This window comes from Athene noctua, chromosome 26 (genome assembly GCF_965140245.1).
Source record: "Athene noctua chromosome 26, bAthNoc1.hap1.1, whole genome shotgun sequence".
Classification (NCBI taxonomy): Eukaryota; Metazoa; Chordata; class Aves; order Strigiformes; family Strigidae; genus Athene; species Athene noctua.
Window position 1 is genome coordinate 4,164,069 of NC_134062.1, and position 16,411 is coordinate 4,180,479.

Consider the following 16,411-nt stretch of genomic DNA (forward strand, 5'->3'; position numbering starts at 1 on the left):
AACCCACCCCACACCTCCACGTCTGCAGCAGAATTTGCAGTTACAGCCTCAAGGCAATAAAAGCTGGAGATGGATAAAAAATCCCTGGTCCTTAGGGAGTGCTCTGCAGCCCTAGTGAATCCTCCCAGAGCCCAAATCTCATGGCAGAGGTTTGAGGTGAGGTAGATACGGTGAAGGGTGAGAAACTCCTTTCACAGCCTTCTGGACAAAATACAGAATTCAGTTCTCCTATAAACCAGCTGCTCTTTCTATTTTTAAATACTCTGGAGAGGCTCAAATATTGCGGTGATGAGAGAAGAGGAGGCTCATATAAGTACCTAGGCAGATGGATGCTTAGCAAAGGAAGGAAACTATCCCTGCGGGACAGATCCACAAATAAATGCTCATTCCAGCTCAATTATCGAAGCCCAAACAGGTAAAATATCTGGACAAAGGTGTTTTAGGCTTTAAGACTAAGCTGCTCTCAGGAATGTTGTTCTTCCACTTTCACCAGGGCTCAGCAGTTGTTCCAAACATGCTCAGATGGGTGTTACAACACAAAGCCCAAGCAGTCACAAAACACTGCCCACGGAGCAGTTACCAACTGCATAGGAAACGGGCTGAAGTTTGCTAAGTTTCTCTGGTCTTAGCTTTGTAAGAACTCTGACTAATAATTTTCATGCTGTTTTGAATCAAGTGTGAGGCAGCTGTTCATTTTTCTCAGTGATAAATCACCATTCCTTGGCATTTGGAAACTAGGGAAGACAAAAAAAAAAAAAAAAAAAAAGAGAGGAAAAAGTGCTGAGAGTGAGCTCAGTTTAATTTTTAATTATTTAGCGCTTTCAGATGCTCAGCCCCAAAGGTGCACCGACACCACTTCAACAGGCAAATAATCAAAGGATGGACTTGCCAAAGCAAGTAGCCCTCCTTCCCCCCACCCAGCTGCCGTTGGGCCTGAAGTTGCCATGTGGAATATCTGTGTATGCAAAATAGCTAAAGCATGCAAATCATTGCAGGAATGGGCTCAAAGTGGAGGAAACGGTGATCTTGCTGTGCCCTTCGTTGTTCAGCTTTTATTCAATGTTTGCTTTATGGCAGATTTCTCTTTCTCTCCTCTGGGGACAGGAGGGAGTAGGGACAGTCTTTCCCTTGCTGCTCCTACAAAGGAGGTGCTGGGCAACAACACAATTCAGTCGGTAATAATTCAAAAGCGGAGTCTTGAACAAGGACTTTCTGAAAGCATCTGACCCCCCCCTTTTTTTTTTTTTTTTTTTAAGGGAGGAAAGTTAGGAAGGAGGAAAGCAAAACCCCTGCTCTGTTTCCTGCCGTTAGGCTGTTTATTTCAGAATATTCCCATTGTTAGAGAGTAAACCCTTCGCATGTGAACACGAGGAGGTAGCATCAGGCTGGCTAAATTTGGCTCCAATTCCTTAGGAGCCTGACCTCTTTCTACTGAAGTATACAGCAACACTCCCACTCGCTGTCCAGTACGGCATTTTTAAACACTTTCCCCCCACCACCAGTTAATCCTGTGTTGCATTGAAGGAAGTGATATAAATAATCTCCTAGGAACGCGTTTTCCTCTAGGTAAAGGGATAATATTTGAGTTTCACTGAGGAAAAGAGTAGAAGAGCGCAGAGACCACGGAGGAGCCCGTTGCTGCAGGAACTCACACACTTGCCTGGTTTCGGGCAGCCAGACGCTGTCACACTGGGCAGGAAAGTGATTAGCGGTAATAAGGACATATATAAATTTCTAAGATCAGGCCAGTAGAGAGAAGGCCATGTGAAACAAGTGAGAAAGGTGTTACGTGAAAATCCAACAGCATTTTAGAATAAACTGCTTCTCACAGATTTCATACAGGCACAACCCTTTAATGTATTTCAGGTTTTTTTCACTAGAATTATGGTTAATTTGGGGGACTGAAGCATAATTTTCTGGGTGTTCGCTTTTTAAAAAATTTGCTACCTACCTTTATTTCCTTTCCTTTTCCTATTCGATCACTCAGACAGCTTTCAAGCACAACAAAAGGTGGGAGGAAGCATTATTTCAAGGCACATATTTAATTGTTGGGGAGAAAAAATAAAAAAATAAACTAAAAAAAAGGACCGCTTCCCAGTGAAAGGGTTTTGATATAAAAAAGAACAGTCAGATCAAATGCAGAGGCACTCACTAAAGTTACAGGAGGAACAGGAGGCAGTTCTCTTAGCAGGCTTGAAAAATCACTGATGGACTACGAAATATATACTCAGCTAGCCTAGATGTGTAAACATCCTATTTCTGTTCCTTCTTGTTTGTTGTAACATCTTCGGTGCTCCCAGTGGAGTTAGTTGCAGCAATTCATCCAACCAACAAAACTTCAATATCGTAACTCCTATAACGTGGATTTTTTTTAATTTTTTTTTTTTTTTGGTAAATTGGTCACGTGAATCTGTCACAGCTAGAGGAAAGAGATTCTCATCTGGGCAAAGTCCCTGGAAGCTACTTCCATAGCAAATTACATTTTTATTGTTATTTCCTGATTGAGTAATACAGCTGGAGCAAAAGCATGGATGAGTAAAGCATATCGAGTTAAGTCAAAACACCACAATCCTCACAGATTTCTGTTGGCTGCAAAGCCCCTGGACGTTGATGATGTTCTCCTGGGAATTGCCTGGCAGGTGGGAGCACGGGGTCAGTGTTAATTTGGGATTTTCCTCTTCCCCTTTCCTAGGCCCAGAACGAGCTGTATTTTTGTGGTGGCTGGGTATGAGTTCATCGGTGACAAACCCTTCTGGGGCTCTGGTAACACATGTTTCAGCACAAATATTGTTATTAATAATCCTTAACTCTCCTCCTCCGTTAAAACGGACTAGATTGGGTGCCTGACTCTGATTTCACAGTTGCAAAATGTCTAAGACGGCTGAAATCCATGACTAAACCCTTCTTGGTTTCACCCACTTGACTTTAATGAACTTCTTGCCAATTAATAGTGGGAGCAAATGAAAGAATCAGTGCCTCAGCGACATCAAAGGAGTTAAAAGTGGCTTCAAGAAACGAACAAGAAGGGCTTTGTGCCGTGTCCTTCTGGAGGTTTAATTTCCATGGCGCTTGTTAGCCCAGGCAGCGTGGGGATGACTTGCTGGCCTGATGTCCCTGGGGGGACACAGCCCCCAGCGTGGCACAGGGGGGGCTGCCCGCAGCACGGGGCCGCTTCTCACCTGCCACACCTTGGGCAAAGCGGCAGAAAATGAACAGACAGTTGGGAGGGGATTTTTTTTTTTTTTTCCCCTTTCTCCGTGTTCATTGATACAGCAAAATGGAAATGGGCTGTTTGTTTTCCCTAATGCTAATAATAACAACTGTAGTGATGGATTTGTCACTGCCAACACCGCTTTCCTTCCCTGACATAAACTATTGTACGTTTAAAAAAACGCCTCTTACTGGTTTTTATTTATTTGCGGGGTTGTAATTTCAGGCTGTTTTACACAGCCCTGGGAGCTGGGCCTGCTCTGGGAAGATGCTTAGTGGTATCTGCTGGTCTTTAAAAGCGAAGGGAGGCTGTGGGGTGGAGAAGGGATGAAGGGGACGTCAGGAAAAAGACAAAGGAGAAGGAGGATACCTCTTGCTGCATATAAACCCTTTGCTTTGCACCCCAAACCGGGATCTGAACTGAAGTACAGCTAGGAAGAAAGCAGCACTACTTGTCCCACCCAAGGAACACGCAGCTTTTGCGTGGGAGAGGAGCAGAGCTGTGTCACAGCGACCTGCCCTGGAACAGGCACCCTCCAAGGGCCTGGATTCCAAGGGCCGGCCTGGTGAGGGCTCAGAAGGATGCAGGAACCCGAGATCGAGGTGGAGGTTTTGGGAGCACAAGATTTTTTTTGCCTCCTAACTACGTGTAACCACTAGTGCTGCCACATCAAAGCAGGGCGAGCGGCGGGCCCAGCGCGCCCCTTCCTCCTCCTCTGCTCCTTCGATATCGCGCATTTTCCTCATTTCAAAAAAAAAGAAAAAAAAGAAAAAAATTTAAAAAAAAAAAAAAAAGAGAAAAACCACCAAAATAATTCTTTGTGCACGTGCTTTTGTTTTTTAAACCAAGCCTGCGGTTCTCCCAGTGGTCCTGCTCAGCGCATCACCGCCCCCACCCCGCACGTCCCCCCCGCGGATGCGCATCCCGACCCCCCTCCCCACGCGGGACACACCGTGGGGTTGGCTACCGGCCGGGTTTTGCCCTCGCCCGCCCGGGGGCGGCTTTAAGAGCTGGGGCGGGCGGTTGCTCCTCGCCCGAGGAGCCTTTGCGAAGTCGCCGGTGGCGGCGTGGGCTGCGTGGGGCGCACACGTGTGGCGGCGGCGGGCGGAGGAGGAGGAGGAGGAGGAGGAGGAGGAGGAGGAGGAGGAGGAGGAGGAGGAGGAGAAGGAGGAGAAGAAGGAGGAGGAGGAGGAGGAGGAGGAGGAGGGGGCGGCCCTGCCCCGGCCCCCGGCGGGGCGCTGCGGGTGTGCATGGCCCTGCGTGGCCGGCGATGGCTGCGTGATGGCCCAGCGCGGGCTGCCCGCACCGCTCGCCATGGCTGCCAAAGAGGAGCTCTACAGCAAAGTCATCCCCCGGCGGAACCGGCAGCACCGCGCGGGGACCATCAAACATGGCTCGTCGCTGGAGATCCTGCTGTCAATGGGCTTCCCCAAAGCCCGGGCGTAAGTCGCCGCACGGCTCCTTCTTTCCTCCGCGCACACACACACACACACACACACACCCCCGCCGCCCCCCCACAGCCACCCCACACCCCCTCACACCCCCCCACCCTCCTCCTTTTCCTTTTTCCACGGCGGCGAGAAGCGATCGGCGCCTTTTTTGCTTCGCTGCTCCACACCGCCACGGGCGGGCGGAGCGGAGCCGGCGGGAGGGAGCCCCGGTGGCCGGGGATGCGCTCCCGGAGGCGGGGGGGCTGAGATCCCGGAGCTGGAGGATGCGCTGCCGGCAGCGGCCCGGGGATGCGCTCCCGGGGCGGGGGGATGCGCTCCCGGAGCCGGGGGGGGGATGCGCTCCCGGCAGCGGCCCGGCGATGCTGCGCGGCCCGAGCCCCCCGCGGCCGCCGCAGGCAGCGCTGCCCCGGCTCCGGGGTGGGGGGGGACGGACGGGAGGTGTTGGGGGGACGGGAGGTGTTGGGGGGGCGGCAGGTGCCGACCCCGGGCGCGCCTCGTGTCCCCCCCCACGCCACCCATGGGAACCGGGGTGCTGGAGGGGCCCCCGGGGTGCCCGCAGCAGCCCGTCTAGCATCGCTCGAAAGTTTGGCATCGCCAGAGACGCAATTTTTTACACCCCCCCAACCCCCCCCAGCTGAAATCAGAGCCTGTCATCCCTACACTTGGAAAATAAGGAGTCCGCGGTGCGATGCTTTGCTAACGCGGTCAGCCGGGAGGGAGATTTTCTTTAATCCGTGTACAAGTCAACCAAAAAGGAGCAGAGCGATACAAGAAAAATTTCCATAGTCCAAAGTGGTAGGGTTTTCTTGCCCAATTTAGCAATGCCCTGGTGTAATCTCCCTGCATGTGCCTATGCTTTAAATTAATTAGGCAGCAACCTAATGATAACTTAATAATGACTCTCCCAGTTTCAAACAGAGTGACTCCTGAAGTGGGACTGGGCGCTTTAGGATGCAAATGAAACCAGTGGGGATTTGGGCGATTCCTTGATCTGCTTAAGTTTTCCTTTTGTTTTTGATACCAATCAGAACGTGGCGCTTTTGCAGCCTGTCTTTGTGCAGTTTTCTTATAAATATAGAGATACGCACATGCAGTTTTAAGGACGTATGTCATCGGTGGGTCTGGGAGATTGCCGTGGACCCACTAGCACATACAGAAGATCTAATGAGTGTTTTCCATTGTCCTTTGCATTCTCCTTATATCTGTCAGGGATACACAGTTTTCTGTTGAAATCAACGTGCAGCGTTTATATACAATGAATGCAAATTGAGATAGCAGGAGACTGGTGACTTCATGCTCTGCTCGTTTGGAAAAAAACAGATGTGCCTCTTTCAGTGTAGCTAGAGAGAAAACAGCTTGATACTATGAATGAAACTAGTTACTACCTGTACAACAGTGCCATGGAGGCTGACAGTCAGCCCGCGTCTTACCTAACCATTAGCTGAGGAACTATGTCTGTGGTTCGTATTCTTGCCCAAGGAAATGCTAACATTTGACAAAAATGGACCTAAAGCTTCATTATACAAGATAGGGAAGGTTAAACTATGTCTATGGTTCATGTTATTGCCCAAGAAAATGCTGATGTTAGACAAAAATGGACCCAAAGATTCATCATAGGAGATAGGGAAGGTTAAACACAGAGAGACAGAGAGCAAGCCAGAGAAAGGGGTAAAATATCCCCGGCTGCAAAGAGTACTTATTGCAGATAGAACCAGCCAGAGAGGTAAAGCTGTCGATCCTAAATTCAAGACGCTGCTCTATAACCCTGTTTGACAAATCAGCTGTGTGCTGGGAGGGGAACCACTTCCCCGACCTGAAGTAGCAGTTAGTGCCCCTATTCCAGCCTGCTGGAAATACTACGAATAATTCATCATTAAAATTCAGATGAGAAGCAAACCAGGAATTCACCCAAACAACCAAGTACTGCCACCGAGGGTACCCTCTGGAACGGCACACCGGGTTGGATGTGTGAGATAGGACCTCACGGGAAAAAGGACATTCCCTAAAGGTCACTGCTTCCCAGAAGCTGCTTTCTAACTCACAGCATATTGCTCTGCAAGTGGGGATGAAAGAGATTACCGAGTTGCCAAGGAGGTGAAAAGACCCTGTCTCCCAAGGACGGTATTGAGAAGTAGCCTTGGAGCAAAGCCCTTTTGAATCTTCTCCCAAGACTGTCCCACCCGTTTTCTACCCCAAAGCCACAGTTAGAACAGGGGACAGAGAACGGAGCGAACCGGGGGGGTTCGGATCTCTGCCTGTAGATCCTCTGTACAAATACAAGCCAGGCTGATACTTAAAAGTGGTGACCATCTGTTTGGATGGCTTACGCACAACAAAGCTCCGAGTTGTCAGACTAGTCTGTCAGGCGTGTCACAAAACACCGTGGCTCTTGGCATCAGTGGCCTCCTGGCTTCTTGTTAAAGCTGCGGCAGGCGGCGGGGGGGTTGATTGGGGCAGGGGACAGAGAGGGTCCTTGAAGCCAGGGTAAGAGACACAGGCGCTACGTGGAGATCACGAGAGTGCTGGTTTCAGCTGTGGTGTTGAGAAGGTGCTGAGATCCTGGGAGTACTCACACTGCCGAACGTTCAGCTTCTAATTCAGCACGAGTAACTTCACGCCTCTACCAATGGACTGGTCAGCTTTTGCCTTTTAAAACCTGAAATCATCAATTATTTGATCAAACTTCTCCATGCTTACAGTTTATAACAGCAATAAGAGCTCAGATGGGCAGGATGATCCTGGGCTTGTGCTGCTGACAGGAGCTGAGGAGTCTCACGTTTATTTTATTCTCCTGGTTCTGTGTTGCTTTGGGCAAGCCACTCATCCTGTGCATGCTAAAATAATCAAAGGTGAAAGACTAAACATGATTCCCAAGTATTACGGGATGTTAGTATGGACTAGCTCAGTTAAGGGTAGAAAATGCTGTGAGCCAGGCTGAAACCAAGAGACATCATCAGCATTTACGTTTCAGGTATCAAATGCAAAACTGCCGTGGATCTTTTGTTCAAATCAAGGCATTTATTTAATAAGCCTTTATTTATCCAGCCTGCCTGTGGTTTATGGGGGATTGGGGATAAAGGGTCCCTCAAAGAAGGACATATCCTTCCTTTCTGAACTAAGATAAATTGAAATGAATGGGGCTCCACTGAGGTCAGCGTCCCACAGCACAGACTGCGACCCCAGAGGTTTTCGCCACTAAAGTCTTTGTCGGCACAGGTAGAAGAGCAGCTCTGCTGTGTGCTCCTGGACAGACATCTCTCTGTCTCTTTTCCTCCTTCCCAGCAACGGCTTCAGTTCAGCTGGGCTACTCGGAATTACTTGGTGACACAGCGACATACACAGCACCTTTGGATGCATTTACCTGGGGATGGCAATTGCTCAAACCCCGGTAGTATGTCATCGTTTTGGACTATTATTGTGATGAGCTGGTCTATTTGGGGGTTTTTCGTCAGCGCACAAACATTCTTTTTTTTATTTTGCAATTAGCCCATTATATTACATACTGTCTAGTCACACAGGAGGAGGCTGTCCCTATCCCACGTAGCTTCTGATTTCAACGAGGCAGGCAAGCAAAGGTGATGTTATGATGGCCATTTTGCAAGCATTTTAGCCAGGGTCACACAAAAGTCTAACCAGATCCCCAGTGTCTCAAGACCCTAAACGCAAGAGCGGCTTCCTCTAGAAAGAGATTTCACACAACTATTATTTCCCTCTTGCCCCAAAATATTGTGCCTCATCTCGCTGTGGATCTGCTGTCAACAGTTGCACCCACAGATCTCATGTGACTGCCGGCATGTCTCATTATTGTGTGATTATCCCTATGTAGGTGTTGGTAGTCTTCCTAAGAGTTAAGGAGAAGCACAAAGTAGTTTACAGGCCACTGAAACCACAGGGGATCCCTTAAAACTATTATGCATGTACAACCAATTAAAAAAATCTATGCGTAGCATGTATCTCTGTAAAACAAGAAAATGTAGTGATGGGCTGCAATTTCTTTTGGGATGGAAGAAAGCCTTTGATCAAAATTAAATAACTAATATAGGGATAAGCAGTTGAAATCCTCTAGCCTGCATGATGCAGAAATCAGTGTGGCTCCAGAACCTGCAAGTCCAGTGATTCCCAGTTTTAAAAGTTTCGTGTCAGAATTTAAACTCCTACAAAACATCCTCAAAAGCGGAAAGTTAAAATTCCAGTCTGAGAAAAAAAAATAAAATAATCCTGCTTTCTTTGTTTTCATTCTGGGTGTGCATATGTGCATGAATATATAAATACATCAAATTTAAAATGTTACTTGAGTTTCTGCATACAACTCCGAATTCAAGCTCCAGAAGCTCTGAATTCACTTTCAAAAGAAATCCAGACCTAGAAAAATGAAGATAATTCTCTGGCCCCTGTCATTACTCAAACTGGGTAAATTGCTATCCGTAAACAGAACACTTAAATTACAGGCATCATGCTTTGTTGCTTGCCGTGCTTTGAGTGATAAGTGTTAAGAGATGAGCACTGTTCTTGACACAGGTGTTTCCAACACCTAAACTGATGTTCCTCCCAGTATCTCAGCCTGGAAAAGGGGGAGACCATCTTCTACAGACCATCACATTGGTTCGGTGTGTAATGCTGTGCTCTTGGGTGGATCTGCTGACGCTAGACATAACTGCAAACACTTCCCCCTCATAAAAATGGGATGGATGGGAATATCGTACAGTTTACCATGAATCAACCTCGCTGCTTCCCCTATGCTACGCATTTCCTCCTTCCTCCCTCCCACAAAAGACCACCTGGGTTTAACTCTCTGTTCGTGGGCATGAAGAGGAGATAATTCAAAAAGCTGAACCACATTTCCCCCGGTCCTGAATAGAACCAAGCCAGTCTGATTTTGATTTTGTTTCTCAGTAACTATGAGAATTTAGGAGTATTAAGAGTTTCATTATTCTCAAAGAAAAGAAGCTCAGATCCAGTTTACAAACAGTAAAATCTTCTCTTGTGTTTTGAAAATGTTTTTGAGGCTGCTAAAACATGTTTTGCCTAGTAACAGACTTAGCAACATAGCAGTATTTCAGCACAGAAAGGCTGCAAAGTCTCTCATTCCTCTAGGGTTTGAGCTGGATTGGGGAAAATAGTGCCATGGAAAAAAAAAAAGTGCTGCAGATAATCTTCCGATTTTGAAGTGGTTTCTGTTCCTTCACGGCCTTGCCTTCGGGGTATTAGTTTTCTGCAAATAGTCTTAGCTGAAATTCATCCTGCTACAAAGGACTAGCCCAAAGTGTAGGCATCCGGTAAGTCCCACTTGAGCCCAAGCGTTCGAAGGGTTTTCATGATTCACAGTGGCTTGTGTTAGCCTGGGGTGCAGAGGGAAACCCCATCTTTAGTGAAGAAGTTGATGAATAGAAATGTTGCTGAAAGCAAAAGTTTCAAAGGCTACACTGAAAGTGGATTTCCAGGTTTGTTAACAGGGCTGGAGGAAATCTTGAGCTGTTGAATAGAAAATCCAGGTGTTGCAGCCACAAGGGCTTAGGCAAAAGCTGTCTCTAATGCTCTGTCTGTGCTCATCACTCCAACAGCGAGGTTTGGGCTGGGATAGAGCCACTGGAACACGCACTAGAGAAACCATCTAACCAAAATACTCCCATTTCCAGTATGGCATCAGAGCGATGGACATTGTTAACAGGAGCTTCATAGGAAGCGTTGGGCATCTGTTTACAAATAGTGAAGGAGAAAGACCTTGGGGGAGGTTCCCCCTTTGGCAGGTCCCTTGGGCAGAACCTGCTTTCCCTCCTGTGACCCTCCTTTTCCATGTGCCTGTTTAAAGTTTCTGTCAGAAGTCGTGTGGCGTGCACATCACTAACCGATGAGATTCTGCATTGTAACTTGAGCAACAGTTTGAGCAATTAACTGGTCTAGTTCGTGTATTGCAATTCCGAGGTTCAGCACCGAGGCCTCTGAACAATTTTGTACATCTGTGCTGGAAGGGATCCAACAGGTCTGCCGTGGAACATGGATACAGCAGTGGGGTCAGCAGCTGCCAGGAGGGTGCACTGGAGAAAGGCTTGAGCAAACATACATTTGGGAACGAGTCCCTTGGCTGCTCTGCATATAGATTTTTTTTTTTTTTTTTTTTTCCCTAGGCTTTATTGCAGACTTCTGCTGTGGGACTGAGAGATGATTACTGCAGTATTCAAACTGATAACGTGCCAGTGGCTCCACTGTGTTTGGTGTGGGGGAGATCTCTATCAGACAGCTCCTTACTTTAAAGATCTGAAGTGATAAAGTATAGAGGACTCTTCGTTTCCACTGTATAGTCTGGAAACTGAGGCACAGAGAAACTTACACATACATTAAATCTGTAGTTAGGCTGGCACTTGCACCTGAGTCTGTAGAGTTTCAGTCTGTTAGCTTAATCACAAGGCTTGGATACCTGGTCTAAGTAGAACATCTATTCCCGTGACATTGTATAAAATTTTCAAACAGTGAGAGACCTTCTCTTATCAGAGGCTGAAGAAGTCATTCCTATGATAAGATCACACTCTAAAATGGTAATGGCAGCAGTAGCACTCCATATTACCTCGGTGATTCAGGATACTGTATTCCTAACTGTCGTTAATCTTCTCTGATAGTTGGGAGAAGTGGAACAATCAGTTACTCGGGTCTGATATCGACCAAGAAGATGCTTCTGCCACAAACATTGAGGAAATGGTTTAAGGACGGAGCATCCTTATACAAAGATTGCTCACAGTAGAGCCAAGGTCAGAGAGTCACTGCAATACTTGCTGCATAAGTGCTAGCTGCCCAGAAAGCAAGCTAGCACATGTTCAGGGGAGAAAAAAAAAAAAAACACCAAACCAAAACCCACCTTTATCGTGCCTTCACACACCCTGCTTCGTTGGGATCTTATATTTAAATATCTAAGCATCACCACCATATGCAGTGAGTTCCCAGTTCGGTGGCCAAGTCAGCCAGAAGGCAGCAGTCCCTGCCTTTCTGAGATGGGTTTTTCAGGGCTATCTAACTCTGGCCAACACTTTGTAAGAGTTGTCAGAAATTTTCTTGGCCCTTGAGTACTAGGTATTAAAATGTCAGGGTGACAAGAAAACATTTGCTTGTGCTTCTGTCTCTCTGATGACTTTTTATGTCTTGGAGGAAAGATCCTGAGCTTGATCCTACCCCTCTACACGAGGGAGGAGAGGAGCTTCAGAAAGTGCCACCCAGAGCCCACGTGTCACTGACAGAGCTTTAAGAATTATTTTGGGCCTTCTGTGCCGAAAACCCAAGCAGTTAATAATTTGATCCTTAGTATGCAATTCCCTTTCAATCTACGTATCGGTTTCAAGTGATACAGATACCAGTGTTATCTTTTCTTTTTCTGTCCCTTTTTCTCTCTTACTCACAGACCTGATACTACCGTCAGGAGCCAGTTTAAATTTACCAGTGAGATTCTCAAAGACAAAGACTCGCTAGAGAAACACATGATTTCAGATATCCAGCATGGGCTATTTGAATGGAGCCTTATTTGCATAAGATGCTGATTATTCTTCCCCCTTGGAGGCTTGGGGACAGTGGCAGCGTGGTGGCCTGTTTCTGCAGAATTCTGCAGCATTTCCTTATAAAGCCCTCTGGAAGTTTACCCCCAGATTGCTGCTGCTACTTTGAGCACAGTGTCTCACACAGCAAAGGGTGCTGCCAGCCCTCAGGACCTCCTGAATAAATACCCTGACAGAAGTCAGGGGGGGGAATTCTGCTTTTTGAAAGATCATGAGCAAAAGTTTGAAGGAAAAAAAAAAATAATAAATGGTTCTTTTAAATGTCAAGTGCCAACTCTGACGGCTCCTGATGAGACTCGCATTTTAAAGTCAACTTTGAAGTGAATCTTAGACTCTCAAGTCTTGCTCACACTTGAAAACATTGCCCTAAGTTTTAACTGGTGCTTATAGTGGATTCGCAGCATGTGCTCTGCAATTGCAAAAAGAATAGAGACATCCGTGCGTGTGTGTCTGTACTGCACCAGTCTAATTATCCTCAACAAGCAGAGTCATCAAAGAGCTGTAGTTTAGCAGCTGACAGCGTTTTGGATTCCATCACCAAGACTCGCTGGAGGCTTTGTGCATTACAATGGGGTGCACCGCGGCGCCTGTGTCTTACTCACCCCCTATATAAACAGACCTGAAAAGAATAGGTCTTGGCTTTGCTTGGCATTATTCTGTCCCCACCGTATCCTCTGCTGCCCAGTCGTGCACGAAGACCAAACCTAGAGAGCAGCGTGAAGTGGATGGGGAAAAAAAAAAACCAAAAAAACAACAGCAAGAAATAATAGGGTGGGTTGAGTGAATTGCTAAAGTTACTGCAACAAAGCAGCTGACAACCTGCATGAACAGTGGTTTCGACATCTTGTACCTCTTGTCTATATTCATAAGGCACAGGTGCTGCCCTTTCAAATCCACTCTCTCAATATTTTTGCTAAAGCTTTGACAAGTCCCAGCAGCAAAAGGTGCTGGTTAAGGCACTCCCGGATATCCCCAGCTCGCCGTGTGCAGGTAAGAGATGTCGACCTCGCACACCTAGGGAGCAGGAGCCGTCGTTCCTCATTTCCCTGCGAAGCCTCAACCTTCCTGTTTTTTATGTGGATTCCCAAAAGAATAAAAGCTGGGCACGGAGAGCAGAGTTGCACGTGCAGATGTGACACTATTCTGACAGGTATTATCAGGGCCAGAGTGGTTTCTGTCACCCACTAAGCAGCAGCGTAAAATTTAAACAGAAAGCAAGCAATTATAAACTGGAACCTGAGAGGAGTGGCAGATGTGTTTGATGTCCCTGCTTTCCCCAGACACCAAATTCAAGTCCTTGAGACTGAAGTCTCCTGTCACTGCCAGCGTGAATACCTTGCAGGCCAGTTCCTGTCAGCAGGAGATCAGCATGTAAGTGCTAGCAAACGGTGGCTGAGCAAACAGCAGCCCTGAGTAAACGTTGGGATGTCTGTCTTCTGTGCTAGAAATGCAGAGACATACCCAAGGATAGGTGACTCTGATAAACACCCTGGCCTTCCATAGCCTGACATCAGAAGAGGTTTTAACTGTATTTCGCTCACACCCATCGCCCCCCTGCTCTTATCAAACACAAAGCAAGTGCCTCTCTTTTCCCATCTGTGGAGTAAGAGCTAGGCTCTGCAGTTCATGATAGTGCAGAATTAATCACTCGTGGCTGGTGACTGTGAAATAATTGCCAGTGTAGGGGCGGGTGTGTTTCAGAGAGAATTTTCATCTCCTGATTTGTAAAAGTGACTGTTCTTTCCCGTCTACCCAATGAAATACAGCAAGTTCTTACATGGCACAGCTCTCATTAATGGCCTGATTCAGCAAAGCCCTTGAGCACGTGCTTCTTGTGAGTGGCTGAGCTTAAAATGTTTGATACATTCCTCCCGAGCACGAAGGGAGATGCGTTAAATGGCATCGGAAATACCTGAAGTAGATAAAGCGGTGCTGTTTTTCTCCTAAGCTCTTCCTCATTTCGTTGAGAGCAACTGAATCGGTTTCATGACGCAAATTTCAAGCCCTGAGTTCGTGCGGGCATGAAAGACTAATATTGTTTTTTCCCTTGCATGGCACCAGTGAGTAGAAGCCTGATTTTTATGCGCCACAATCCTGTTGTACTGGGGACTGTGCAAACAGAACAGGCAAACACCATCCCTGCTCCAGGAGCCAGCAGTCTAAAGAGGAGCCAGAAAGAGCAAATGCCTCGAGAGAGGAGGACAGGGAGAGGCCGCGTGAGGAAGCAGACAGTACCACCTCCTGCTGACAGGCAGCGATCCCAGCACTGCCTCCAAAATCTTCTACTCCCAGTCGTTACCCGTAGTTACGGCGAGTGAGATTGTTGGGTGAAATTCACAGCTGCACGAGAACGGCACTGTTATGAACAGCTACTTTGAAATAAGTATCATTCCCATTTTACAGACAGAAAAATTTAAAATGAGACAATACATCAAGTCGCTTGATGCCAGAGAGGGCATCTTAATTAACATTTGCCATCCACTCGAGACAAAGGGCGCTCCAGAATTGCAGGCTGTAAATGGTGTCAATGATGTCCTGCTCCCTTGTTCTACTGTTATATTGAATTTATTCTTCACAATCAATATTTCTTCCTGAGAGTAGCTGCCAAGTCCTAGTAAGTGTCAAATCTCAATATATTCCCCATGGATAAGTTGTAGTCAGTTCTCCCAGGCACTGCTCAAAAAAAAAAAAAAAAATCACGGACTAAACAAGAATTGGATCTGGTTCGTGTTTGCGCTAGTCCATGGGCAATGTAAAAAAAGTCTTGGAATAAACGTAACGTACAGCTGTAGCTTTCAAGACACATTTATATTCCCTTTACAGTCTTTTCGACCCCCTCCCATAGCGTGGTTGTGTCATAAATGTGTTCGTGTGCTAAAGGGCAAAGCCTCTGGTAGTGTGAATCAGCCCAGCACCATTTACTTTGTTGGAGCGACACCAATACACACCGGGTGAGGATCTTACTCAGAAATAACCTGACTTTTATTGCTACGAAAGCTTCCATTAGAGAAATAGGGTTTTTTCACACCATTCAGGTAACGCAAAGAGCCTGTGTGTGAGTAAGAATCAGTACCAAAGCTTCGAGAGGAAAAATAGAAACCTCAGGTGTTTCTCACCTGTTCATAGCACATTTATACTCTGGGGCTGCAGAGTGTTTTACAAATAGTGGCTACTCACTGTGCATCTGCTGTGTGCTGGGGGGACACAGGGGCCTCCCAGTGCTTTCCAGAGCTGGTGAACCTGCTGATGTTTTCCCGGGCAGCACGGGTGCAGCTGGCTCCCCAGGTACCCTGATGCTTTGGGTTTGAAACACGTCAGCTGGCCAGGGAGAGGATGAGCCAGGATGGGTCCACAGAGACCTGACTCGTGCACGTTCCCTTCAGCGGGCGGAGAGCTTGGGCTGTGATGGCAGAGGACAGCTGATGCTGTTTCCTTCCAGTTTTACACTGATGACAGGTTCACTGCTCCACGAGCATCCATCATCTGTGCTGTTTAACCCCCTCTCTTCTCAGAGTTGGCCCTGATGTCCACCAGAGGCCTCCTGTGTGGGGCGAGTTGCACAACTGGGACCTCTCACACCAACCTGAAACCAGCTGTATGGGGATATTTTAAGTCTCACTGACCCACTCCCCTGTGACATTTCATCTTTTCTCCCTACGGTAGAATCTACTTGCAAATGGGAAGGTCAGCCTTTACAATTCTCCATTTCATCATCCAGCTTCCCAAAGCAGCTCATCAGATGCCATCTCTGAGGGAGGATTTAACTCCCTGTGAAGACCCTGACTTTGGGGATCGATGTATCTTTCCGACTCCCGCAGCTTCCTGCCCCAAAGGTGCTGATCCTCATCGGGATCAAAGGACTTTAAGCCCTTGGGAATTCTAAGGGGCAGAACGGCACGTTAGAAGTGCACGGTGTGATTGGGGGGTTGCTGGATTCCCATATACCTACCAACATTTGAAAGCTGCCGTTCTCACAGCCTTTAACTCCTCTGAAAGTGCATCGCACCGAGAGGAAATTCTGCTAGTGCATCACCCCTGTGATTTTCATCTGGGCTGTGTCTTCGCGACTCAAGCGCCCAAGAATCGTGTCTCACCAGGCTTCTTGTGTGAGTCAGCCTAACCAGGGGCGCTGGGCAGCCTGCTGCGATCCTTTTCATGTTCTCCTAGGAAACTCCTGTGACCAACTGCCAATTTCTTTGCTTGTGCTTGGT

The 16,411-nt window shown here is 47.3% G+C and overlaps 1 protein-coding gene across 2 annotated transcripts in view; it reads left to right on the top strand.

Moving 5' to 3' along the window:
- The first annotated feature begins 4,424 nt into the window (after nucleotides 1–4,424).
- UBASH3B (ubiquitin associated and SH3 domain containing B) overlaps nucleotides 4,425–16,411 on the top strand; it is a 76,421-nt gene continuing 64,434 nt past the window's right edge. The window contains exon 1 of one of the 2 annotated variants that reach the window (XM_074927470.1): nucleotides 4,425–4,653. In XM_074927470.1, the coding sequence (XP_074783571.1) occupies nucleotides 4,493–4,653 (161 nt within the window). In that variant the 5' untranslated portion in view covers nucleotides 4,425–4,492. The remainder of the gene's footprint in view (nucleotides 4,654–16,411) is intronic. The other variant, XM_074927471.1, reaches the window with a different exon arrangement.